At 61.1% G+C, this 24,069-nt stretch overlaps 1 protein-coding gene across 5 annotated transcripts in view; it reads left to right on the forward strand.

Moving 5' to 3' along the window:
• The window catches only part of ADAR (adenosine deaminase RNA specific), a 36,102-nt gene that overhangs the window by 10,261 nt on the left and 1,772 nt on the right, over nt 1-24,069 (forward strand). For 2 of the 5 annotated variants that reach the window (XM_032319337.1, XM_032319336.1), the window contains exons 2-14: nt 9,345-10,744; nt 12,281-12,464; nt 12,794-12,942; nt 13,368-13,512; nt 13,611-13,801; nt 19,896-20,118; nt 20,295-20,466; nt 20,810-20,903; nt 21,227-21,349; nt 21,562-21,695; nt 23,061-23,243; nt 23,525-23,637; nt 23,928-24,055. In XM_032319337.1, coding sequence (XP_032175228.1) covers nt 10,056-10,744; nt 12,281-12,464; nt 12,794-12,942; nt 13,368-13,512; nt 13,611-13,801; nt 19,896-20,118; nt 20,295-20,466; nt 20,810-20,903; nt 21,227-21,349; nt 21,562-21,695; nt 23,061-23,243; nt 23,525-23,637; nt 23,928-24,055 — 2,528 coding nt within the window. In that variant the 5' untranslated portion in view covers nt 9,345-10,055. Of the gene's footprint in view, nt 1-4,693; nt 4,848-9,344; nt 10,745-12,280; nt 12,465-12,793; nt 12,943-13,367; nt 13,513-13,610; nt 13,802-19,895; nt 20,119-20,294; nt 20,467-20,809; nt 20,904-21,226; nt 21,350-21,561; nt 21,696-23,060; nt 23,244-23,524; nt 23,638-23,927; nt 24,056-24,069 lie in introns of those variants that run through there. The other 3 variants (XM_032319332.1, XM_032319334.1, XM_032319335.1) reach the window with 3 other exon arrangements.

Below are 24,069 nucleotides of genomic sequence, written 5' to 3' on the forward strand. Positions count from 1 at the left end.
AACTTTCTGTCTACTCACCGGCTCCTACTCTGTGTAGCTGGTATGTTTGTGAACTTGTCAGTGCTGAAGAAAATGTTTTTAAAGACCTATGTTAGGAATAGCAAAAGCCTTTTTCATTCCCTTTTTGAATAACACTGTGGACACCTGGAAATGCTCTAGTTCAGGGTCCCGAAAGTGCGCTGAGTTCTGCGAGAGTCCCACAGCCTCCGTCCCTCCTCCCGTCCCCAGTGTCCTCCTCAGTCTCTGGCTCGACGGCAGCTGGGAGAGGAGACGGGCAGAGCACATTTCCTCTAAGACTGTTACGAAGACAGCATTAAAAACTGCTCAGTTAAGACTAGAGAGCTAAAAGAAAAAAGTAAAGTCAGCATATCATTTATTTAGTAAATTGGTCATTCAAGGAATTGGCCGCCTGGCAAACGGCTGTTCAGCAGTTGGCTATTGGGGACATCAGGCTACTCACCCGGGAACCGTGCAGGGCTGAGGGCAGAGGCTGAGCCTGCCTAGCCCCGGGCCGCACCTGCCCCTCTGCCTCCTGCAGACCATGGAGATGGGGCATTATGCCTGCAGGAAGCTGGGACTAAGCCCATCCACTCGCAGGCCGGGCCCCAGGGATGAAGAGAAGGCGAGAGAGAATGGGAGGTCCCCCCTTCGGACCCTGACTCCGAGGAGCCCCAGTCTGGGCCAGTAGCCAGACCAGCAAGCAGTCATGCGCCCTGTGCCTGGCGAGCCTCACATAGGAGAGGCAGATTAAGAGAGTTTGGACTTGATGCATAAAGTCATAAGAAGGTCATCTTTGGGGTTCTAGAAGACTAAATGTGTGTTGATGGCTTGAACTTCCGTGCGAAATATTTAGCACTAGCCTGGCAGCCAGTGTTCTTACATGGTTTGGCTATTGCTAACATTGTATCTTTCACGTATGGTAACACTTGCTCTCAGCTAAACGTTGGTAAATACCACTTTTCTTTCATTACTGGACACTTTTGATTGGGTACAGTGGGTTCCTGCTGTTGCAGGGGCTGTTGGAGACCTCTGTGTCTTAAGTCCTGGAGGCGTCTCTTACCATAGCTTCCGAGGCCAGTCTGGTGACCGAGCCCTGGCGTCAGCGCAGACACAGCTGCAGAGCGCGGCTCGGCGGTCGGGCAAGTCACCAGCCCGCGTGCGGGAAGCCTCATGGGCTGTCAGAGCAAGTGGGCTCGTTGCGGGGAGCCCCTGAGAGTGCCGAGGCGGTGTTCATGCGGCTGCTGCGGGAGCCGTTCCAGTGAAGCAATAAATCTAGTGACGAAGAACTGAGGGGGACTGACAGCAGAGGCGGGCAGTGCAGGCACGCCCCTAAGCTCTGCGATTTGCTTGTCATGGATTAAGTAAGAGTGAAGAACAGGACTTTATTGGGGCGCCCGGGTGGCTCTGTGGGTTTACCGTCTGCCTTCGGCACAGGTCATGATCCCGGGGTCCTGGGATTGAGCACCGCATCTCGGGCTCCCCGCTCAGCGGGGAACCTGCTTCTCCCTCTCCCTCTGCTGCTCCCCCTGCTTGTGCTCTCTCTCTGTCAAAGAAATAAATAAAACCTTAAAAAAAAAAAAGAACAGGAGTTTATTTTTGTATATGCCCTGTTCTGAAATGAGGCCTAGTAGTTAAAAGTAACTTAGTAATTTGTTACTTTTTAAATAAAATGTTGCGAGTTGAGTAGCAAACACTTGTAGGCAGTACCTTCTTGAGGCATCGCTGCTCTGAGCAAATATTGAAGGAGTTCGCAGGGGTCTGCTTTCCGGAAGGGACGTACATGGTTCCACTGGGCGTGGCCCGAACCCGTGTAAGGTCTGGCTGTAGGAGACGCCCGGGTCGGAGGACCGCTGTCAGTATGCACGCCGTCCTGTTATACGTGAGTAAATGAATCGTTTCAAAGCCAGACTAACGTTTATATTTAAAAGCAAAGATAACTGAGATTGGAAACTAAATAACGCAGAGTGAGGGGCTGTTGTGCACACACCGTATCCTGGGTGGTAACCCTGGGGTAGGCAGTTGCTGGCCAGGAGCTCTAGGTATACGCATGCAGGGGAACTCAGCAAGTGGACCCTCCTGGGCCCTGGAGGGGGGTGTTGCACGATCACGGTGCCTTTAGGCTCAGAGGAGGCACGGGAAAGTTCTGCATTGGTGAATTAACGGCAGAGGATTGCGGGCAGTTCATTCCCATTTTCTGATATTTTCTGCAAATGACATGTTACTTTGGGTTCTTTTTTTTTTTTAAGTGCTCCACATAGTTTGTTGAGTCCCTACATGAGAACAGGACAGAGGGTGACATCAGCACCTCACCACCGAGTGGGAGGCTGCAGGGTGGCGGTGGGGGGAGCCAGGTGCTGTCAGGGCAGAGGCTGGGAGCCCATGTCCTTACAGGCCCTCACTGACCCTCCGGAGTGCGTGTCCCCTTCTGCTGCAGCACTGCATCCCAAGTCAGGGCCAAAGGGACGCAGGTGGTGGTGGGGGCTGCGACTGAGGCTTTTCTAGACGAGCTTGTAGAAGGGCAGAGTCTGTGGGATTGTTTAGCCACAAGGCAGGAAAACAGACGTAAGACCTAACACGTTTTACTTACGTGGGAAGTGGAACCCAAGGAACAGGCTGGAAGGACAGTAGGGAGAGCTTGTGGCGATTTCTAACCTTTTCAGTGAAGTGTAGCACATCCTTGCAGAAGTGTGCATAAAGCACAAGTGTGCAACGTAGTGAACCGTGGGAACGGTAGCCAGCACCCACGTTAAGAACTAGAATGTCACCCACACCCGGAACATTCCTTCCGAGTCAGAGGCCCTCCTTCTTCCCTAGAGGTAGTCCCGTCCTGGCTTTGATGCAGTGCCTGCAACGGTCCCGCTGGTTTGGGACTTCCCGTAGTCCGGACCAGAGAGGACGCGTGTGACCTCCTCCCGCGCCCACTGTCATGTTTCGGTAATTACCCGGTAATCTTGCGTGTGGTAAAGCGCTGTCACGCCTGCTGCTGTAGAACATCCTGTCATCCCTTCTACAAGCCACCCTTCATCCGTTTTCCTTTTCACGGACTCTGGGATGCCTCCAGGCTGGGAGCTGTTAGGAATAAGGAACTGAGCTCCACGCACACGCAGCCACGTCCGGAGGTGGAATTGCTAAGAATTGCATGTGTTTCGTCACACCTTCCTCCGTAATGGTAAACCGGTTTCCTGTGGTGATCGGGAGTGTCCTGCCCCGAGCTCCCACCTGGTCTGTCCCCATGGTCAGGGATGGTCAAAGTGCCTGTCTGGGGGATGGGCAGTAAGTCTCTGGGCTTCTGAACATTTCCCCCAGGCAGTGAGAAGTATTGAGTGCTGTTTTGTAGGTTTGTTGATCTTTTCAGTTTCTTCCTTGGACGTTCCTGTTCTTTCTACCCAGGGTCTGTTGGTCAGCTAGCCAACCCTCTGAAGGGCACTGTCTGTGGGTTACACCTGTTCCTGCCTGGAGGAGAAACTCTTCGCGGCAGATACATAACCCAGTAATTCACAGCATTGCCACCGTTCTCAGCCGCCTTTCCCCACCAGGCTGGCAGCGGCGGGGGGGGGGGGGGGGGGGCACTGTCCCCAGTGCTTTCCACCTTCCGCAGCGCTCACTAGGTGCTTTGGGAAGTTCTCTTTGGTGACAAGTCATTTTTGGAGGATGGGGGTAGGTGCTGAGTCATGGAGAAGCACAAAATGAGGAATGGCCAAGGGCACCCCCCCCAGGCCAGAGTGGACTGAGGCTTCCCTGGAGGTGACATCTTGATCAAGCAGGGTTTGAAAGACTGTCTAATCAGGAGTGGAAGAAGTGCGTTCCAGGCCAAGGAATAAATGTGCAAAGGCCCAGCGGAGAAAGCGCACTGCGCTGGAAACGTGGAATCAGGATGCCACACGCTGGAAAGGGGGGATGGTGGAGAGAAGCCCTGCGGGAGCTCAGGCCAGGAAGGGCCACCTGGTGAACCTCACAGGCCGTGGGGAGGAAGGTGGGTGAAACACAGATGCGGTTCTCGGTTCTCGCTGGAGAGGGCTGGGGACGGCCTATCCCTGGGACTGATCTCTGGCACCAAGCAGAGCAACCGTGTAAGCCTCTCAGAAAAGCAGGTGCCTTTCCCTCTAGATAACAAGTTACCTCTTGGAAGTCAAGAAGGAGTGAGCCAGGGGGTGCTGCAGAGTGAGACCTGGATTTATAGCGCGGTTCAAGCCTCAGGTTCCACATCTGTCGTTTGGGAATCATGTCTACCTGGCGGAGCTGGGGCCATGGGGGAGGTGGTGCTTGGGAAGGGCTTAATCCCTGCCGGAGGAGCGGCCTGGACCCCGAGCGGTGTGGACCCTGAACTGAGCCCTGCCGTTGTCCGTTCTGGCTCGTTTCTCACACGCTGGCAATGTGCGTAAATGGTCCACAGTGGGGACTCGTCAACTGCAGAGACCTGCCCCCCGCCCCGCGACCGCCGGAGGCACCAGTGCTGGACCCGGAGGCAGAGGCCTGGGCCTCCGGCTGTTTCCGCGGGGCGGGGGCGCAGCGGCCCCTCGTGCCCCGGCGCAGGGCCCGGCCTGCACTTACGGCCGCTTTCCTGCGGACGCGCTGTCGGGGCCCGCCGCCCTGCGCGCGGGGCTTCGGGGCCGACGGCGGCCGCTGCCAGCCCCGCCCCGCGCACTGTCGAGGGAAGTCCTTCCGCAGAAACGAAAGCGAAATTGCAGCGGGGCCGTTTCCCCGCGGCCGCGCGCCTGTTTACCGCGCTTCGGGCGCCCGGCGTCTGCGCGGCGGGGGCGGAACCGCCCGGGGAGGTCGCGCCTGGGGGCGGGGGGCGGCCGGCACGGCCCAGGACATGCGTCGCGGACGCCATGGACCCCAGGCAGGTAAGCCGGCCGGGCCGCGCGCCCCTGACCCCGCGTGCGCTGGGGCTTCGGTCGGAGACTCGGTGCGCGGGGCGGTGCGTGTGCGCGGGGCGGTGCGCGCGCCGCGTTCCCGGAGGCCGCGTCCTGCCTGTTAACTCCGCGGAGCCCAGCCGCGCGGGGCCAGCGGCGCCGTGGGGGGAGGGGATGCGCCGCGGGGAGGGTCGGGGCGGCCCCTCGGCCTCTGCGAGGGCCCAGCGCTAGCGCCTCCCGGGAAGCAGGCTTCACTTCCCCGTCCCCTCTCTGCTGCCTTCCCACTTCCTTAAGGCTTCTGGGAAGCGAAAATTAGCCTCTCTTACCTTTAGGAGCAGGTTTGCGTGCGGCACAGCTGTCCCCATTGTTGCCAGGACCTGGCAAAGCCCAGACGCCCTTCGGCGGACCGCCCCAGGGGAAGGGGCTCCTGATGCCCCCGCGGAACTCCCCAGTCACTAGGCCAGGCCGGGAGGCTGCGCTCAAAAGACTGCGTACTCCTGGGTCCCTTTCCTCGATACTATGGGAAGAGCAGTTCTGGGGGCCCGGGAAGCAGATGGTGGCTGCCCGAGCCTGGGTGTGGGGGAAGGAGCAGACTGCAGAGCGCGGGAGAACTTGTCCGGGAGATGGAAATGTTGTGTGTCCTCGTGGGTGGTAGTAACAGGGCTGTACGTCGTGCTTTGAGTCCTTACAGTCAAAACTCACAGAGTGTGGGGCGCCTGGGCTGCTCAGTTGGTTAAGCAACTGCCTTCGGCTCAGGGCATGATCCTGGCGGTCTGGGTCGAGTCCCACGGTGGGCTCCCTGCTCAGCGGGGATCTGCTTCTCCCTCTGCCTCTCCCTCTTCTCATGCGCTCTCTCTCTCTCTCGCAAATAAATAAAATCTTTTAAAAAGACAACCTCACAGAGTACACAAAAAGGATAAACTTTATGTATGTAAGTTATACTTCCCTTCTCAAAAGTTACATATTTTTTTTTATTCTCCTCTTCCAAAGGATTGGGGGGCCCCTGGCCTGAAGAAAAAGCCTCACTTCACACATACCAATATATCACTCAGTGGAACCCATATGGTACTGGGGGGGGACGACTCAGCTCTGGATCCCAAGCGTAGGAGACTGGGTGAAAGTGAACAGGATGGGGCGTGGCCCTGAAGTGGCTTGGGATGTTGAGAGACTAGGAAGGGTCCCCACGGGCTGCTTCCCACGGGCTCCCTCTCACTCCCTTAAGTGGCTCTCCCTGGGGCTGTTCGCAAACCATGCTCTGGCTTCACTATTAGGAGACTTGTGGGTGAAGATAAAATTAATAATCTCCCTGCAGAGTTCCTTAACTATTCGAACAAATACACACCCATTCTTTCCTTCACACATGACTTTCCTTCCTTCCTGTCTCTGGGTTCGCACAGGTGCACGTAAGGGTGAGGCTTTTCCTTCTGTTTCCAGGACGAGCTTGGAGCCGACCTGTTCTTCAGCTTGCTTTTTTGTGGTTGTTAATTCAGCCTTGTGTCATTGCTAGATTTTCTCCAGGTGGATATGAATAGATCGTAACACATTGTTTAAAAAAAAAAAAACACACACTGCTGTTCTGTGGCATGAGTGTGTCATAATCTGTGGAGTTCCTCTTCTGTAGTTTTGCAGGTTTTAGGCAAGTAGCAGCAGTATACGTTTAGCTGGAAGCTGACTTTACCACTTTGCAAAGTAATTGTTCCACCAAGGTCCCTCCAACAGCTAGTGGGGAAATCCCTGAAGTCCCCATAATTCAGCGGGGAGCTGGGCACTCCCCTCTGTGCCCACATACACTTTGGTCCCTACCAGTGTAGTGGGGGCGGGGTAGCAGGAGGAACCACGAAGAGACAGAGACTGCTTGTTGCCGCGGTCACTGATTCAGCAAATGTTGGTTCAGGATCAGCTTGAGGGCAGGTGCTGTCTTCGGTGCTGGGAGCACAGAGATAACTGAGACACTGTCCTCGCCTCCTGGGGTTCACTGTGAAGTAGACTCTGTCCCCCCCCATTAGCACTTGATGGAAAATATCAGGAGTGAGTCCGTGAGCACCCTTTCTGGACACTCCGTCTTGGTAATCGCCTCGTGATACGCAGTGTGTAGGTGCCGGTCCAACAAACAAACACACACAACGGTGTGACCAGAGGTAAAGGAACGATATTGTAGGAGGTGAGAGGGAGGGGCTCGAGGAGAGGAAACACCCGTGGGCTGAGTCAGACGTCTCCAGAAGAAGGTGGTCTCTAAGGAGATCTCGAAGGAAAGGGTCAGACTTGTAATGGGGCCATAGAGAAGCTGTCCGGCCCACTGGACTGGAATGTACGGGTACAAAGATCAAGGCTTTGTGGCGGCCTGGTGAGAAGTAATTAGAGGCCCGAGCTGGAAAAAGACAACGTGTATGAGAAACTCTGGGGTGGGGGTGGACAAGGTAGAGCTTAGCCACCGCCTGCACGACGCAGGAGGTCAGGGAGGAAGGCAGGCGGCCGAGCTGGCTTGGGTCTCCGCCCTGCTTAACGGGGCGAACAGCGCCGGCCGCAGTCACGGGAGTAGCAGAACGGGCGGGGTTGAGGGAAAGGGTTCGTTTGGTTCAGAATATGTGCTCTTCGAGGTGGGGCAGGGTATCCAAGTGGACAGATCGTCTAGGCATTTGGAAGTTCAAGTCTTAGCTTTGCAAGGCAGTGGCTGGGGGAAATAGAGGAAGAGGTCGGAGCACTGTTTCTTAGGGCGCTGATTTATGTTGGCGGGGGATGGAGTCGACCTGGGGGAGGAGGGTGAGGCCCTCCACACATGTCCCTTTCCTCCACACACAAGGGACATGGGGGCACAGAAGAAAAGGCGGCGTGAGGGGCGTTTGTAAGGAAGAGCCTCTGTCCAGGGCGTGTTGGGGAACCTGAGTGAACCACCAAGCCGGGGAAACAGAATCCGAGTTCAGAGGAGGGCATGTCCCGTGTCCTTCTCCAGCACCTTGGGGAAGCCTCCGTGCGGGAGTGGGGGCAGGGCCCGCGGGCAGAGGAGGGAGCCGGCCGTGAGACCCGGGCTGAGTGGAGGCGTGTGTAGGGTCAGAATGAGGACGGCTTGGGGGCTGCTGACCCGCAGCCACAGCGGCCACTCGCGTAGGGGCTCCCCGGGAGTCCGAAGCGCAAGCAGGACATGCACAGGGAAGTTGCCATCGGGAAAGAGCAGGACTCAGCAAACTCGGCCCACGGACCCCAGGGCTCACGTGTCGTCCCTGCTCGGGGCCGCAGCTGCAGCCCCAGCCGGTCCTTTCCTGGGAGACTTTCAGGCTTCGAGGAGTGGGTGTCGCCCGAGCTAGCGGGACAGGGAGAATGAGCGAGGAGTGGACCTGCCACTCAGGCGGCCAGAGGAGGGAGGTGGTGGTGAGCGCTCGGGTCCCCAGGTCATGCCCGGGTGTGGGGGTGACGGCCACGGTTACTGAAGGTGGGCACAGCTGCCTGTGGTCGCTGGAGCTTTCAGGACCTTCAGTTGGAGGGCGGGGGGTGGACAAGCATGAGATGTTGTTGCTAGAGGTCGCCCCCCCAGGTCCCTTAAATACCTCCTGCCCCTCTCCCCGCTCCAGTGAGCCGCTCCGGGGACAGGATGAGCTCTGCCCTGGGTGGGGGCAGGGGTCACAGGTGCACAGTGTTCTGGGAGGTGACAGGTCAGGGCAGCCCGTGTCCTGGGGACAGGATCCTGAAGGACGGGGCTGGAAACCGCTCTGGAGAGGGCAGTGCAGGGACTTGGGGGGTGACTCCAAGGTGTCTAAGACACCAGACACCTGTGGGAGGCTGGGCGGTGTGAGCAGAAGTGCCCCGTGTCTCTTCCAAACCTGGCCACCACCCTGGGACGTGAAGACGGTGTGTCCTTCCTTCCCTGAGGAAATCACCCCCCCCCCCCACCTGCCCAAAACCAAATCCCGGGCTTCCCGGTGAGGCAGTGGCGAGCAGTAAACCTGTGAGGTTTGCACATGGGAAGGTGCGCCCCTCGTGGCCTTGGGGGGCTGAGCTCCAGGTCGTCCCATGCATGGGGGTTTGTTGTCCTGCCCGGGGCACGTCCTGGTCCAGGGCTCCCTGGGCATTTTGACGTCATCATTGTGGTTTTGTTTTTAAAACAAAATAACATTTATTTATTTGTTTTTATCTTAAAAGGGTACTCACTTTGCAAAGTGGAAGGATTTGTTTCAGCCCCCAGAATCCTGCCGAGGCAGGAGAGTGTGCAAGGCTCACGGGAGAGGCCCAGCTGCCACGGCCACCTCGGGTGCCCCCGACGGCTCCCCGTTCGGCCTCCCGCTCGCTTTGTTCTTTCGGGTGGTGGTCCCTAGGCAGTGCCGGCTGGGTCACACACCTACCTGTCCCCGGCCTCTCCGCCCCTCGGGAGGCAGGTGCGGCCCCCCAGGCAGAGAGAAGGGCCGGGCTAGGGGCCAGGGCCTAGTTCACATTGTCTTCCCTCTTCTTACTCTGCAGGGGTGTTCCCGGACCAGATCCTGCCCCCAGAGCCTGCAGGGGTGTTCCCGGACCACATCCTGCCCCCAGAGCCTCCGAGGCCATGAGCACAGCAGGCCCCGACAGCAGCAGCCAGGGCCTGGCTCGTCCCCGAATCTCTTCCGGCTCCAGCAAGTAGAGTTCCTCAAGGGGCTGCTGCCTGCAGCCCCCCTAACTGGAAAGCAGACGCCATCACTGCCACCGCTGGTCTCCGAACTCGGGCCGAGGTTTCCAGGACTGCCTGCCAGGAGCAGGGAGCTGGGGGCCTGGGGTGTCCCCGCAGGTGTGCCTCCCAGACATCAGGTGCTCCCGAGGGCGTGCCCACGCCCCCCCCAGCGCGGCCTCGCTCTGCCGTGGCGAGGTGTGGACAGGCTGTCCTCGCGCCTCCAGGAGCTTGGTATCCGCCAGGGCCAGGACGAGAGAGTGTCGGAGCTCGTCCTGCAGCAGCTTGGGGAAGGGACAGCCGCCACGGCCCATGATCTGGCTGGGAGGCTTGGAGTCCCGAAAAAGGAAGTCAATCGAGTTCTGTATTCTCTGGAGAAGAAGGGTCAGCTGTGTCGGGAGGCGGGAACGCCCCCTCTGTGGAGAGTCGCCGCTCAGGCCGGGAGCCGGCACAGCCCGGTAGCCAGCGCCCACGGCCGCAGCTGGGACGTGCCCACCTTGAACCCCGGTTTGGAAGCTGAAGCCGGAAGCTCCGAGCCTGGCTTGGAAGGTCCTCCCGAGCCTCTGGACATGGCCGAGATCAGGGAGAAGGTCTGTGACTTCCTATTCAACGTGTGTGGCGCCTCTGCCCTGAATGTGGCAAAGAACATCGGCCTCAGCAGGGCGCGGGACGTCAACGCCGTGCTCGTCGACCTGGAGCGGCAGGGCGACGTGTACCGGCTGGGCGCCACGCCCCCCGTGTGGCACCTGACCGACAAGAAGCGGGAGCGCGTCCAGATGAAGAGAAACGCGGCCGCCGTCCCCGATACCACAGGCGACGCGGGACCCCCCTCCCATCCCCCGGCTGCCCCGGATGCCTCCGACAGTGTCGCGGCCGCCGCGGTGCGGAACGGGCAGGAGCCGGTCCTGAAGCTGGAGAGCAGGCAGGAGGCGGCGCCGGAGCCGGTGAGGCCGAAGCCGCCGGCGCACGACAACGGCCCCACGAGGACAGGCTACGTGGACTTCGAGAACGGCCAGTGGGCCACGGACGACATCCCGGACGACCTGAACAGCATCCGCGCCGCGCCGGGCGAGTTCCGCGCCATCATGGAGATGCCCTCCTTCTACAGCCACGGCTGGCCGCGGTGCTCCCCCTACAAGAAGCTGACCGAGTGTCAGCTGAAGAACCCCATCAGCGGGCTGCTCGAGTACGCCCAGTTCGCCAGCCAGACCTGCGAGTTCAACCTGCTGGAGCAGAGCGGGCCACCACACGAGCCTCGGTGAGAGACCGCCGCCAGCCGCACCCGCACCCCTGCCAGGCAGCCTCGCCCCTCGCGGGGCCCCCGCCTCTTCCCTCGGTCTCTCTGTCTTGCGGGGAGCCAGGGGGTGGCTGACCCTCAGGCTGGAAGCAGCTTCCTCGAACCGGCTTCCGTGCTTCAGTGTCCTGCCTCCGAGGGCTGGAGGTGGTGGAGCCTGGACCCCACATCCATGCCGGGGTCCCTCCCTCCCTTCCCTAAGCTGAGTTCCCAGGACAGGCACAGAACAGGTGGGGTGGCCCGGGGCGCGCACACGGGAAGCAGGAGCAGGTCCCCGTGTGGCTCAGCTCCCCTGGGGACCAGGTCGTGTGAGCATCCACAGCTGCCCGCCTGTCCAAGGTGGGAGTTACGTGCCTCCTGACCTGTGCCGGCAGAAGGTTCCTTGCTCCACCAGCCAGCCAGGCCCCACACCGTAGGCCCCTGCAGGCTGCTGGACAGACTGGGGGAGACGGGGCGGGGGGGGGGGGGGCCTGCCCAGATGGGGCTGCTGAAGGCCAGAGGACGCATGCTGCCCCTGAGCGGGCCACTGGGGGCAGGAGAGAGTCCCCTTGCCCTCTAGGTTAGTGGGCTGGTGTCCAAGCGCGTGGCTTCCCCGCGGTGACGCTTGCTCCTTCTGTCCATCATCTTCACTTCATGACAGAGACAGCCGGCAGGAGCGCAGTCTAGATGGGGGGTGTGTGTCCGAAAGCCGGCAGGGCCAAGACTGCGCTGTGTCTGGGACAGAGGCCAGGAGGCGCCATGCCCTGTTTCCCTCCACTCCCCACCCCCAGAACTGGGGGAGAGCAGTAGGTTTTGTGGTTAACCTTTTTTTCGATTCCAGCTAGAAGAAACGTTGGTGCAACGTACAAATATTTCAGAATACCTAAGAAGTAAGAAGTTTGACCCATTTTTTTCAATGAAATTGCAGGTTGAGCAAATACCCGAATAGATTTGAAAACTTGAGCACAGGAGGTCCAGGTTAAGTCCAGAGGCCCAGAACCAAGGCTTTTTGGTCTTCTCTGTGACCAGGGGCTCTGGACAGATGGGCCCTAGGTGACTCAGACCCAACCGTAGGGCTCAGTCTCCAGGGAGTGGGGGCAGGGGCAGACCCGGGGCCAACAGGTGCCGTGAGTATGACGCTGGGCAGGCTCGGAGCTCTGTGCGTGTGAGGCCGTGCAGAAGGAGCTTTGCTGTCTGCAGGAGCCGCCCCGGCGGCAGCCAGTGGACCCGCCGCTCTAGAACAAAAGCTGCTGGTCGCTGCAGTGGTGGCTTTGGCTCACATTTTCTGTGCGTGCTCTCTCTTAACTCGTTGCTGAGAGATGGCGGGTCTCCCCGGAGCTGTGTTTGCTCTGATGAGCTCTGAGAGGAGTCCCTGGCTGCCGTGTTTCCAGAAGGTCGGGGCTGAGGCTCCAAAGGGACAGGAGCCCCCGTGCGTAGCAGGAGGGCCCCAGGGTGCAGGGCCCCGCGGGGAGGGCGGCAGGGACAACCAGGCCCGCACTCACTCATCTCCTCACGTTCAAGATTTAAATTCCAAGTCATCATTGGTGGCCGAGAATTCCCCCCGGCGGAAGCCGGCAGCAAGAAGGTGGCCAAGCAGGATGCGGCCCTCAGAGCCATGACCATCCTGCTCGAGGAGGCAAAAGCCAAGGACGGGGGACGACCAGAAGAGCCCTACGACTGCTCCACAGAGAAGGGGTCAGAGAAGGTAGGCATCTTGCCTTCTGGGGGCCCCGTGCTCTGCCCCTGCCTTGGCCCCACACCCCTGCCCCACGCCCAGCGCCCCTGCTTGCCCGCCTCCCAGTCACAGACCGCCAGACTGGAAAGCAGCCTCAGAGACGGCCCGAGTCCAGGCTCCGTCGCTGGCAGATGAGACGCGGGATGCAGGACGGCTTAGTGACGCGACCTTTGCTGCCACCTCCCTCAGCCCTCTCCCTCTGAGCCGTCAGCCCCTCATATGCGGTTGACCCCCTCACCGGTCTCCCCGCCGGGACGCAGCGGCCATGGTTTCTCAGCTGTTTCTCTCGTTTTCTCCAGTCGGCAGAGTCCCAGCCCAGCACCCCTTCCGCCGCAGCCTTGTTTTCGGGGAAGAACCCGGTCACCACCTTGCTGGAGTGTGTGCACAAGCTGGGGACCTCCTGCGAGTTCCGCCTCCTGTCCAGAGAAGGCCCCGCCCACGACCCTAAGTACATCTCTCGCGTCGGGCATCTCTGCCGGGCTTTCCCGGAGAGCCATAACGCCCTCCTCACCTTCCGAGGGGCAGCCGGTCGTCCCGCTGAGCCGTCGCGTCTTCCCCACGGGAAGCGGGGGAGCCGCGCGGTGTGCTCACCGCCGTGCCGTGGACAGCCTGGGATTAGGAACTCAGGGTGACGCGGGAACCAAGCGCTAGGGAGCCGCTTGGCCTGGCGGTAGCTGGTGGTGGGTCTGCAGACCTGGGTGTCCCCGGGGCTCTGCACACTCTGTATCCTGGAGGATGGCTCCCAGAGGAGGCCCCAGGGCCCTGACACGTAGGGCCACATGGGCCGAGGCGCGGAGAGGCCGTACCAGCTCAGAGGCCTGTCCGCAGAGGCGAGGGGTGCCGCTCTGACCCAGCTCCTCTGTGTCCTGCCAGGTTCCAGTACTGCGTGGCCATGGGAGCCCACACCTTCCCCACCGTGAGTGCCCCCAGCAAGAAGGTGGCCAAGCAGATGGCAGCCGAGGAAGCCATGAAGGCTCTGCACGGAGAAGCCACCAGCTCAGTACCTCTGGACACCCAGGTGGGCCATCGTGGCGACCCCGGGACCCCGCACTGCCCCGGCACCCCCTAGCCACCCCCATGCTCACAGTTCCTCCTTGTGCACTGACCCCCCTTCAGCCCGGGGACACGAGCACAGAGCCCTTCGATAACCTGCAGTCCGGGCTGCCCAGCAAGGTCCGGAGGATCGGCGAGCTCGTCCGGTACCTGAACACCAACCCCGTGGGTGGCCTGCTGGAGTACGCCCGCTCCCACGGCTTCGCAGCCGAGTTCAAGCTGGTCGACCAGTCCGGCCCTCCGCACGAGCCCAAGTGAGTGTCTCGGCCCCGCATGGCCGCGCGCCCAGAGGGGAGAGGACAGGCTGCCCCCAGGGCCACAGGGGCAGGCCGGCCTGAAGATCCCCATGGCTGACTAGAGAGTACAGTCACTCCTACAGCAGGTGTGCTCCGTTTTGATTATTTTTGATTAATGTTTTTAAAGGTTTTATTTATTTGACAGAAAGAGATCACAAGTAGGCAGAGAGGCAGGCAGAGAGAGAGGAGGAAGCAGGCTCCCTGCCGAGCAGAGAGCCCGATGCGGGGCTCGATCCCAGGACCCTGAGATCACGACCTGAGCCGAAGGCTCAGCATTTAATTTCATTTTTAAAGGAATACATACGGGTGTAGAAAATGATTCAGGCTCCTTGAGAAAGTATGCAGGGAAAGTCTCCTCAGGCTGGTAGCTTCCTTCCCCACAGTTACACATGACCAGCTTCTTTAGGACTTCTAGAAATTTACACGCATATATTACTTTTTCATTTTGTTTTTTAATCAAAAGTAAGTATAAATCCTATGCTCGCGCATCCGACTCCCCTCCTGAGCAGCGTGTCTTACACGTCGTCCCATGTCTCGGGCGCACACACCCGTCACAGTCCTTCTGTAGCTGCATGTTTCTGGACGTTTTCTAAATATTTTTTTTTTTTTTTTTTTTTTTTTTAATATAAGCTCAGCGCCAGGGGGCTTGTCACAAGCCCAAGACCGAGAGTCGCCGTGGCCCCGGCTGGCCGGGCAGCCCCGCAGCTGCGTATCCCGCAGCACAGGTGCTTCTGGGCTTACGGCTGTTTCATCGAGCAGGAGACACAAAGGTCTCTCCTGAAGCAGACGCCCGCACCCGTCGCCTGGGCTGGGAAAGAGGATGTTGCTGTTGCCGGCGCAGGCCTCACTTTGTGCGGGTGCGGAGCGGTCCTGCTGCCGGAGGCGGTCTTCGTGCTCTGCCTACTCGCGAGGGTGGTTCTGGGCCTGAACAGTTTTCGAGGGGTTCGCCCTTTGTGTAGGTCATATGTGCCTTAAAATGCAACGCAATAATCTTGTCCCCCCCACCTCGCGCCCGGACACACCCCCCGTGTCCTTCCAGACCGTCCTCCCCTAAACGCGAGCTGGGCCGGCGGGAAGCCCCTTCGTCACAGACACGCGTGTGCCCTGAGCGCTGCGGGCTGTTCATGCGTAACGGGCGACCTCGGTGAGGTGTCTGGGTCCCGCTCTGTTCTCTGTGTGAAGGTGCCCCATGGCTCCCCAGTGCACTGACCTGGGCTGTCCACCAGCCCCTGTGACCGGTGTGTGGTGACCGGTGTGTGGGTCACTTCCACACTCTCTGACACCCATGAATGACGTCTCCATGGGCATCTGAAATTTCGGTAGACGTTGCCGAACTTCCCCGCAGCGAGACTAGAGCGGTGGACGCTTCCATCAGCTGGGAAATGGCTCGCCCGTCATGCCCAGTGCGGAGGCAGGTACCCCCTGCAGTCCGGAAGGACACAGCTCGTTTGGGATTCCCTGCCCGGCCGGCGCTGGGTGCAGTCTTCACTTCTTGCCTTTCTTCGTAAAGGTAAAAATCCTCTTCAGATGTTTGGTTGGTAGAAATGGGTACTCACGTAGGTCTTCAGTAATGGGGGAGTGGCGTAACGTGAACTTTGGAAACGGGACATCTGAACCAAATTTTTACCTTTGCTGTTCTAAAACGTGAGAAATGGGGTCTTGGTGCCGTGCAAAGATTAGTCTGTGTCAAGATGTTATTATTTACCAAATAATAATAAGGGCAAAGCTCAGAGTCCTCTCCAGAGATTCCAGAAAGGTTTTTAATAAAATCCAACGTCCGTTCAGATTAAAAAGCCAAGCCGTTAATAAGTAGGCATGACCGCGTACCTCCTTAAGAGCGGGGTCACAGCGTAGCTCTGAAGTCAGCCGCCAGGCGTCCACTCCGTGTTGAACAGGGAGCTGTTTGCGGCAAGGTCGGGACACGGGGGTGCCCGGGTCCCCGTGCTTCTTGGCACGCCGGCTCCGCCAGCCCGTTGAGGACAGAGAAGGCCGGGAGAGGACGCTGCCGTCCGGCGCAGACCGGGCTCGTGCCCCTGAGCGCCCGCGAGCGGCGGGCGGGCACACCCGGGCGGGGGAGGCGGGAGAGCAGGGAAACCAGGGCAGACGCTTGCGGAGGAAGCGGTTTGCGGACGCGGGAGAGGAGCCTGTCGGCGGCGGCGGCTGAGCAGGTGGAAGACGCGCACACTCTGGGCAGGAAACGCCGGCTCCGGGGCCCTGTGATGAGGTAGAAAACCCGGGTTCATGACCGCGGCTGGGCCCAGACGAGTGGTTACGTTTCACGTGATCCTACTGGGGACGGGGTGCAACTGACTTCTTGGAGACCCGCAAGGCCTGATTCCCGGGTTCATACGAGAGTCTGTGTGGGGCACTTGGGTGGCCCAGTGGGTGAAGCGTCTGCCGTCAGCTCAGGTTCAGGATCCGAGGGTCCCAGGTCCCCTGCTCAGCGGAGTCTGCTTCTCCGTCTCCCTCTGCTGCTCCCCCTGCCTGTACGCGCTCTTTCTGACGAATAACTGAAGTGTTCGAAAAGGGAAAAGAAAAAAGAAAAAGAAAAATCTAGAATAGCCAGAAAGTTCTGAAGGACCTGCACGGCCCGTGGCCCGGGCCGGCTCTCACGGCAGACACGGGGAGGGGGCTGCCCACCGCGTCTCAGCAGGACATCACTGGCTCGGTGTTCTGGGTTTGAGCCCCGTGTTGGGTGTAGAGATTGCTTAAAAATAAAATCCTAAAAATATATACATAAATCATAACATCACAGGTAAAAGTGGGGATTTTCACTTGAGAACGTTGGAATGGCAAAGCCTTTCCATGAAAGAAAGTCCGGAAGACAGAGGTGCGGGTGTCAGGAGAATCGGGGTCTTAAAGGCCGTCTGAGAGTGAAACACGGGGGGCTGATTTCTTTACCAGGAGGGGCTCTTCCGCGGAGAGGCGCGGGAGCGAAGTGCACACGTGCTCAGTGTGCTCGCGCGTCCGTGAGGGGTCCTCCGAGCGTCACAGCGGGGAGTGGAGAGCAGCGCTTTCAGGGCGGGGGGCGTCCCCGGGAACCCTCCCGCACCCTGCACGGCAGCTCTGCTGTTTCAACGGACACCCCGAGCTGGTCTGCGGACTGGTGAATCGTGGGGCGCGCCCATCCCGGCACCGCGCACGGTGTGTGCCCACGGGCCGTGGAACTCCCGTGGGCACAGCGGGGGCTCAGGGAGGGCTGGGATGCAGGCACGGGGCCCGCTCTGCGAGAATGGAAAACTGGGCCAGTGTTTGCTTCTGGAGATGAGGGACGCTTCCTCCCCTTCCATACTTAACGCCGGGAACGATTACTTCTGCAGTAACCCAGTGCTCAGTTTTTGGTTTTTTTTGTAAATATTTACTTGACAGACAGAGATCACAAGTGGGCAGAGAGGCAGGCAGGGGAGGGGAGGGGGAAGCAGGTTCCCTGCTGAGCAGAGAGCCCGATGCGGGACTCGATCCCAGGACCCTGGGATCATGACCTGAGCCGAAGGCAGAGGCTTTAACCCACTGAGCCCCCCAGGCGCCCCCAGGTGGTTACAGGAGGGGAGCTAGCGACAGTGTCTTCCTTTGGATTTGTCTCCGTAGTAAGTGATGTTGACTCATTTCTTCACGTCCCTGTTATCTGTGTTTCTTGGAGATGAAACACCTGTTCGTGTCCTTGTCTGTCTTTTGGCTCTGACTTCCTCCCAGGAGAACGTGAGCCCGGTAAGAAGGACTCGAGGACACTGGCCCAGGGCACCCGGAGGGCCTCCTGGCCTGTGACGGGCACGCGGGCTCGCAGGGTCTGCCCTTGGTGCCTAGTGACCGTCCCGTGTCCCCAGCCTCGCCCTCACCCCTTCCTTCTGTCTGGCTCTCCCACTTGCGTGAAACTCTCCCTCGGACTTCCGGGACTCACGCAGGATTTAAGAACTTAACAGGAGTGAGGGGCGGGCGTGAAGACCCCCGGGGCTGCGGGCAGGGGTCTGCCTTAATGGCTCTGCGAGAGCAGAGTACTGCTTCCCTCCGTCTGCCCTTCTCGGTGACCGTATGTCAGCATCTCACTGCCGGAAGGCCCCAGCCGTGGGGGCCGAGACCTCCGCAGGACCCCGGGCTCCCCTCCAGCTTCCTGTCGCTTCGACTGGGCTGGACTCCGACCCTCCTGAAGGAGAGCTCTTGGGTTTCACCTCTTACGCTCTTTTCCTCTGATCCTTCCCGTCCCCGTGGGCGACCTCCCTGTCCCCCCCAGTAGCTCACACTAGTGGCCAGCGGAGGGTCCTCACGTCCGGCCCCGCCACCTCCCTCGAGGAGACCAGTCTCGGGCCCTGAGACGTCCTGCTCTCCGGCCTCCAGCGGCCCCCTCTCCACTACCCCCTCCTTTGTTCATTCGTCCAGAGAAGGTTTTTGGTCTCCGTTCTGTTTGGAGAGGGGCCAGATTGGAACCAGTGATGCCCTAGAGACACGTAGGGTCTCCCGTCTCGTGTGTGTTCGAAGGAGCTCGAGGTGCACAGTGAGTTGCAAGTCTGCTTGGCGTGGCCTGACGTCCTACGGACGGGTGCCGCGCCGCGGCCTGGGGACGGTTCAGAGAAAGCCGGAGTCTGGGCAGGGCCTGGTTCAGCGCAGTCCTGCGGTGGGAGAGGAGTGAACCTGCCAGGGCAGGAGGCCTGGCCCGTCCACACGGGCCACAGAAGGCCCCTAGGGACGCTCTCTTGCTCCCTGCTGCCCTCGGCCCTCTTTCCCCGCGTTTTCCCTGCTGGTTTGTCCTGACTTGTCTGTCCACTCTTCAGACCCCTTCCTTCTTATTCAGGCGAGACCCTCTTCTTACTCCCAGCCGACGCCCGTCTGCGGCGCTTCGTTGAGGAAGGGGCGGCGGCGCCAGGAGAGACTTCTCTTCCCGTTGCCTCACGGGCCTGCCTGCACCTGCTCTGCTGCGCAGGTGTCCCCACCCCCCCGCCCCGTGCCCCTCACCTCTGCACCTCCTCTCGTTTTCGGGGTCTTGGCTTCCTTAACTCGGTGTCCTCAGCGTGCCAGGAAAAGGCAAACCACAGGCCTCCTACGGTTACTAGGCATAGGGAGCGCAGCTGGTGGGGGTCCCGGCGTCCAACCCCCAGCCTGACCCCAGCCCGCGCCATGTTTGGTCCCCACGGACAGTGGCCGGCCGTTTGCCGTGTCCACAGCAGTTTGCTCACGGGATTGTGGAAGCCGGTGTTGGGCCGTCTCTCCAGCGGCGTCTGCTCACGGCATGTCTTTGGGCTCATTTCGGTGATTCTCACAATATCTAAAATTCTCTGTATTTAGCCATCTGTGATCTGTGGTTACGAGTCACTGGAAGCTCCGACGGTGGTTAGCATCTTTTGAGCAGTGAAGTGCTTTTTAATTAGGGGACGCGTGTTGTTTAGATCTAAGGCCGTTGCGCACCTGAGAGGCCCCGTAGAGTGTAACCCTAACTTCTGTTGCTCTGGAAAACCAGGAAGTCGGTTTTATCTCACTCGACTGCAATACTGGCTTTACTGTGCTGGGCCGGGACCCAGCCCACGACGGCCCCGAGGGGAGCCCATGTGTGTGTGCATGGTGTGTGTGTGTACAGAACTCATGTTCTTTTCAAAAGCGTGGAACAGACGTGAGATGCTCCTGAGTCTCGGGCAGGACCCCACTGCCTTCCGGCATCTCTCACGCCACGTCCCCTCCCCCTGGGCCTTCCATCACCCCCCCCCCGCGCCCGCGCCCAGCTACTGGCTGGCATGAGGGACATCGCAGCTCAGGAGCCCGGCCCCGAGCCTCTGTGGACTGGGGCACCTCATCGGGGCTCAGTGGCCCGGTGTGTCCCTCGGTTCTGGGGCCCCTCCGATCTCCGGCAAGGGGCTCAGGATGCCCGCACGAAGCATCGTGTCTCAGCCCGTCTCCCGCTGAGCAGAGTCAGGTTAGAGGTGAGCGTGCGGCGGGAGCAGACAGGTGGCATCTGTTTCTGCAGAGGCCCCCGCGCGAGTCCCAGGGCCCAGGCCGGGGAAGGGCTACCTGGCGGACGGCCGTCCAGTCGGGCGCTCGTCTTCATCCCCTGCTTCTCCTCCCAAAGGTTCGTTTACCAGGCGAAAGTTGGGGGTCGCTGGTTCCCAGCCGTCTGCGCGCACAGCAAGAAGCAGGGCAAGCAGGAAGCGGCAGATGCGGCCCTGCGCGTCCTGATTGGGGAGAGCGAGAAGGCCGAGCGCATGGGTTTCACAGAGGTAACCCCAGTGACAGGGGCCGGTCTCAGAAGAACTATGCTCCTCTCCAGGTCCCCAGAAGCACAGCCAAAGACAGTTAAGACGTCGACTCTTGGTGCTCTCTCTTTGTGGGGTCCTGCTGACTCCTCTCTGGGCGGACTTGGCGCTTAACTCGCCGTCCTGGGCCGTAGTCGGGGGCTGTGGCGGGGGCCCCGGCGGCACGCGGAGCCAGGCCCGCGCGCGAGAGCCCTGACGCAGCCTTGTGCCCACAGCTCCCGCTCAGCGGCAGCACCTTCCACGACCAGATCGCCATGCTGAGCCACCGCTGCTTCAACGCGCTCACCAACAGCTTCCAGCCCTCGCTGCTCGGCCGCAAGATCCTGGCCGCCGTCATCATGAAGAAAGCCTCCGACGACCTGGGGGTGGTGGTCAGCCTGGGCACAGGTCAGGGAGGCTCGCGGCCTAGGCCCGGTGGGGGGCGGGGGCGGGCTTGAGGCTCCATCCGTAGCCCCCCACAGACCGCCTCTGCACCCCCCACCCCGGGGCATCTAGGCCCCGGCCGTGATCTCAGGTCCCAGTCTCTGGGCGGTGGGATCCAGCCCCTGAGAGGTGGGCTTGGGCTCCACGTCAGCGGGGAGTCCCTTGTCCCTCCCCTGCCCCACCCCTGCCCAGACCCTACTTGCGCTCCCTCTCTCTCTCAAATAAGAAAAAAAGGAAAAGCCAAACAGCCTCTAGCCTGTTTGTCTTCATTTCCCGGGGAAGGATCACGCGTATCCCCGCCTTGCAGGGAACCGCTGCGTGAAGGGGGACTCGCTCAGCCTGAAGGGGGAGACGGTGAACGACTGCCACGCGGAGATCATCTCCCGGCGAGGCTTCATCAGGTGGGTGGGCCGGGGGCCGCGCAGGAGCCCGTCTCACGCCTGACCCCTCGGGGCTGGGGCCGCGCCGCTGCAGAGCCCGCTGTCCGCACCAGGCCCTCTTGGTCCTGTCGGGGCGCGGACGTCTTCCCCCTGTGTCTGGGGCCCGGGGAGCCCCTTGCCGGCCTGCCCTCCAGCTCACGTGTTCAGCAGGTCAGGGGCAGGAGTGAGACCGACCCGAGAAGACGGCTGGCCATCCGAGGTGTCCGGGCCTCGGGCAGAGGCCTCCCCCGACGGGGTCCGGGCCCCAGAGGCCACCGCGGTCCTAGCCACGGCTCCCCTTGTAGGTTCCTCTATAGCGAGCTGATGAAGTACAACCCCCAGACAGCAAAGGAGAGCATCTTCGAGCCTGCGAGGGGCGGAGAGAAGCTGCAGATAAAGAAGAGCGTGTCGTTCCATCTGTACATCAGGTCCGTGTGGTCTCTGCTGCCCCAGAGCCAGCCTGCCAGGCCCCGGGCTCGGGCATCCGAGTGCCGTCCCGGCCCAGGAGCCGTTCCCCGGGCCGCCCTTGACTCAGCGGCCTGCGGGAGGCTGCGGGAGGCTGCGGGAGGCTGCGGGAAAGGCCCCGGGGACTGGGGAGGCCCCGCACAGCTGGGCTTTCACGGACGCCCCTGTGCTGCAGCACGGCCCCGTGTGGGGACGGCGCCCTCTTCGACAAGTCCTGCAGCGACCGCGCCGTGGAGAGCTCCGACTCCCGTCACTACCCCGTCTTCGAGAACCCCAAACAGGGCAAGCTGCGCACCAAGGTGGAGAACGGTGAGTGGCGCGCCTGCGGGAAGGCTCCTGCTGGGAGGGGTGACCTGGGGACGGGGGTGCGGCGTAGAAGGCCAGAATTCCACTTGGCATCTGCAGTCAGAGAGCTGGGCAAGTCAGGTCGGAGGCGGAGTGCCCCCCTGGCTAGAGACAGAGGCGTGGGAGTCCCCTTCCCATCCCTGATCTTCCCGGCCGGGGGGCGAGGGGAGAAGGGACGTGGGACCGAGTCCGAGGAGTGACAGAGGTGGGCGCCAGGTGTGCAGCTGCGCAACTGCCTTCCGTCTGCCGGCCCCTCCTCCGGGGCCCTCGGTGGGGGGTGTCTCCTCATCCCCGCCCCCGCCCACTCAGGCCAGGTCACCTCCCTGCTCAAAACCCACAGAGCTGCCCAGGGCCCAGCAGCTCGCTCCAGGGTGCGTCCCCGGGAGAACAGGCGAGGGGTGAAAGCCACCCCAGTCTGGCCGCTGGCGAGTGACCCAAACAGGACCTGTCTGCATGGTGCGGTCGGCTCGGCCATGAGACGGGTGTGGCGCTGGCTCCTGTTAACAACACAGACGAGCCCCGAGAAAGCAGCCAGTCCCCAGAAGTCCTGTGTCTCGTGCCTCTGTTTGTGCAGAATGTCGGGAATACAGAGCAGGGCTTCCTGTGGAGACAAGAAGTGGATGTGTGGCTACCTGGGGCCTGGGCTGGGAGGGCTTGGTGCACGTGGGGATGCTGCTTTTGAGGGCAACGAAAGGTTCTAAACTGGACTATGGGGAGGGCTGCACCCCTGTGAACATACGAAAAACCATCGTGGCTTTAAATGGGTGAATTCAGTCTCAGTAGAGCTGTCACTGAAAACAGCCACACGGTTTCCCACCGCCCTTCACGCAGAAGCCAGGCCTGCGCACACGCAGGTGCCTCAAGCCCACTCGCTCTTCGTCAGTAACGCGGACAGCCCAGCCTCTTGCTGCCACCGGGCCTTTGCTTGTGCTGTTCTCAGTGTCTGAAACTGTCAAACTCAGCTGTTGCTTCTCTCTAGTGTCTTTGCTACCCTGGCAGTTCCGACCCTGGAGGCCCCTGCACTGTCCGCTGCCGGCCCTCCCCCCCCAGCTCCGAGCACTGTTCGGTTCAGTTCTGTCTGTACTGCTCTGCTTGCTTGCTGTGGGTCTGACCCTTCCAGCCCCACCCCCATGAACGTTCCAGGAGCACAAGGATTTGCTTCTGGTTCTGCTTCCGTTGTTCCTGCACGGAGTAGCCCAGCACTAGCCAGTGCAGTCCATGAAGACTGACCGCGCACAGCCTTGGCCCACGTGGGAGGCATGCGAAGGCCACGCCGGGGAGGGGCCTGACCCAGGGGCCCGCTTAGCTCTGACCTCCGTCCCTCCGCAGGGGAAGGCACGATCCCAGTGGAGTCCAGCGACATCGTGCCCACGTGGGACGGCATCCGGCTGGGGGAGCGGCTGCGCACCATGTCCTGCAGCGACAAGATCCTGCGCTGGAACGTGCTCGGCCTGCAGGGGGCACTGCTGACCCACTTCCTGCAGCCCGTGTACCTCAAGTCTGTGACGCTGGGTGAGGGGCTGCTGCTGCCCGCCGCCCCCTCCCCACTGCTGCTCCCGCCCGTGGTCCCCGTCCCATCCCCGCTGCTGCCCCTCCCCGGCCAAGAGTCCGTCCTGGCACACCTGAAGCCCGGAATGTGCCTGCGGCTCTGGGGCCATGTGCCCCCACGCAGCCACCGCCAGCCAGGCCTGCCACCGTGGTCCCCCCCACCTGCTCGCACTTCCGCGCCCCTGTGTGTCTCCGCCTCACAGCAGCGCCCACTGCAAGCTCCGGCACCCGCCTTTCCCACGCAGGTTACCTCTTCAGCCAAGGGCATCTGACCCGTGCCATCTGCTGCCGTGTGACGAGAGACGGGAGTGCCTTCGAGGACGGACTGCGGCCCCCCTTCATTGTCAACCACCCCAAGGTGCTGTAGCTCCTCCACTTTCTCTTGATGTTTGCTGTGGCCAGTGGGGGGGGGGGGTCCTCCCCGGTGTCCCAGGAGCTGGTCCTCTCGCCCTGTCGGACGCCGGGGGCTTTCTGTTTGGTCTGGGAACCGTCGGATTGAGCTGGGCTTAGTAGGACCAGACTCTGTGCCAAACAAGTCCTCGCCGAGAGGAAAGACCCCGAGTCAGGCCCCCTCTTGGGGCCCCGAGTCCCCGCGGCGGGACCTTCCGGAAGGTCTCCATCAGCCCCTGTCGCTCCCGGGACCTCTAGGTCGGCCGAGTCAGCGTGTACGACTCCAAACGGCAGTCGGGGAAGACCAAGGAGACGAGCGTCAACTGGTGCCTGGCGGACGGCTACGACCTGGAGATCCTGGACGGGACCCGCGGCACGGTGGACGGGTAAGACGCCGGCG

The sequence above is a fragment of the Mustela erminea genome, chromosome 17 (assembly GCF_009829155.1).
Source record: "Mustela erminea isolate mMusErm1 chromosome 17, mMusErm1.Pri, whole genome shotgun sequence".
Taxonomy (NCBI): Eukaryota; Metazoa; Chordata; class Mammalia; order Carnivora; family Mustelidae; genus Mustela; species Mustela erminea.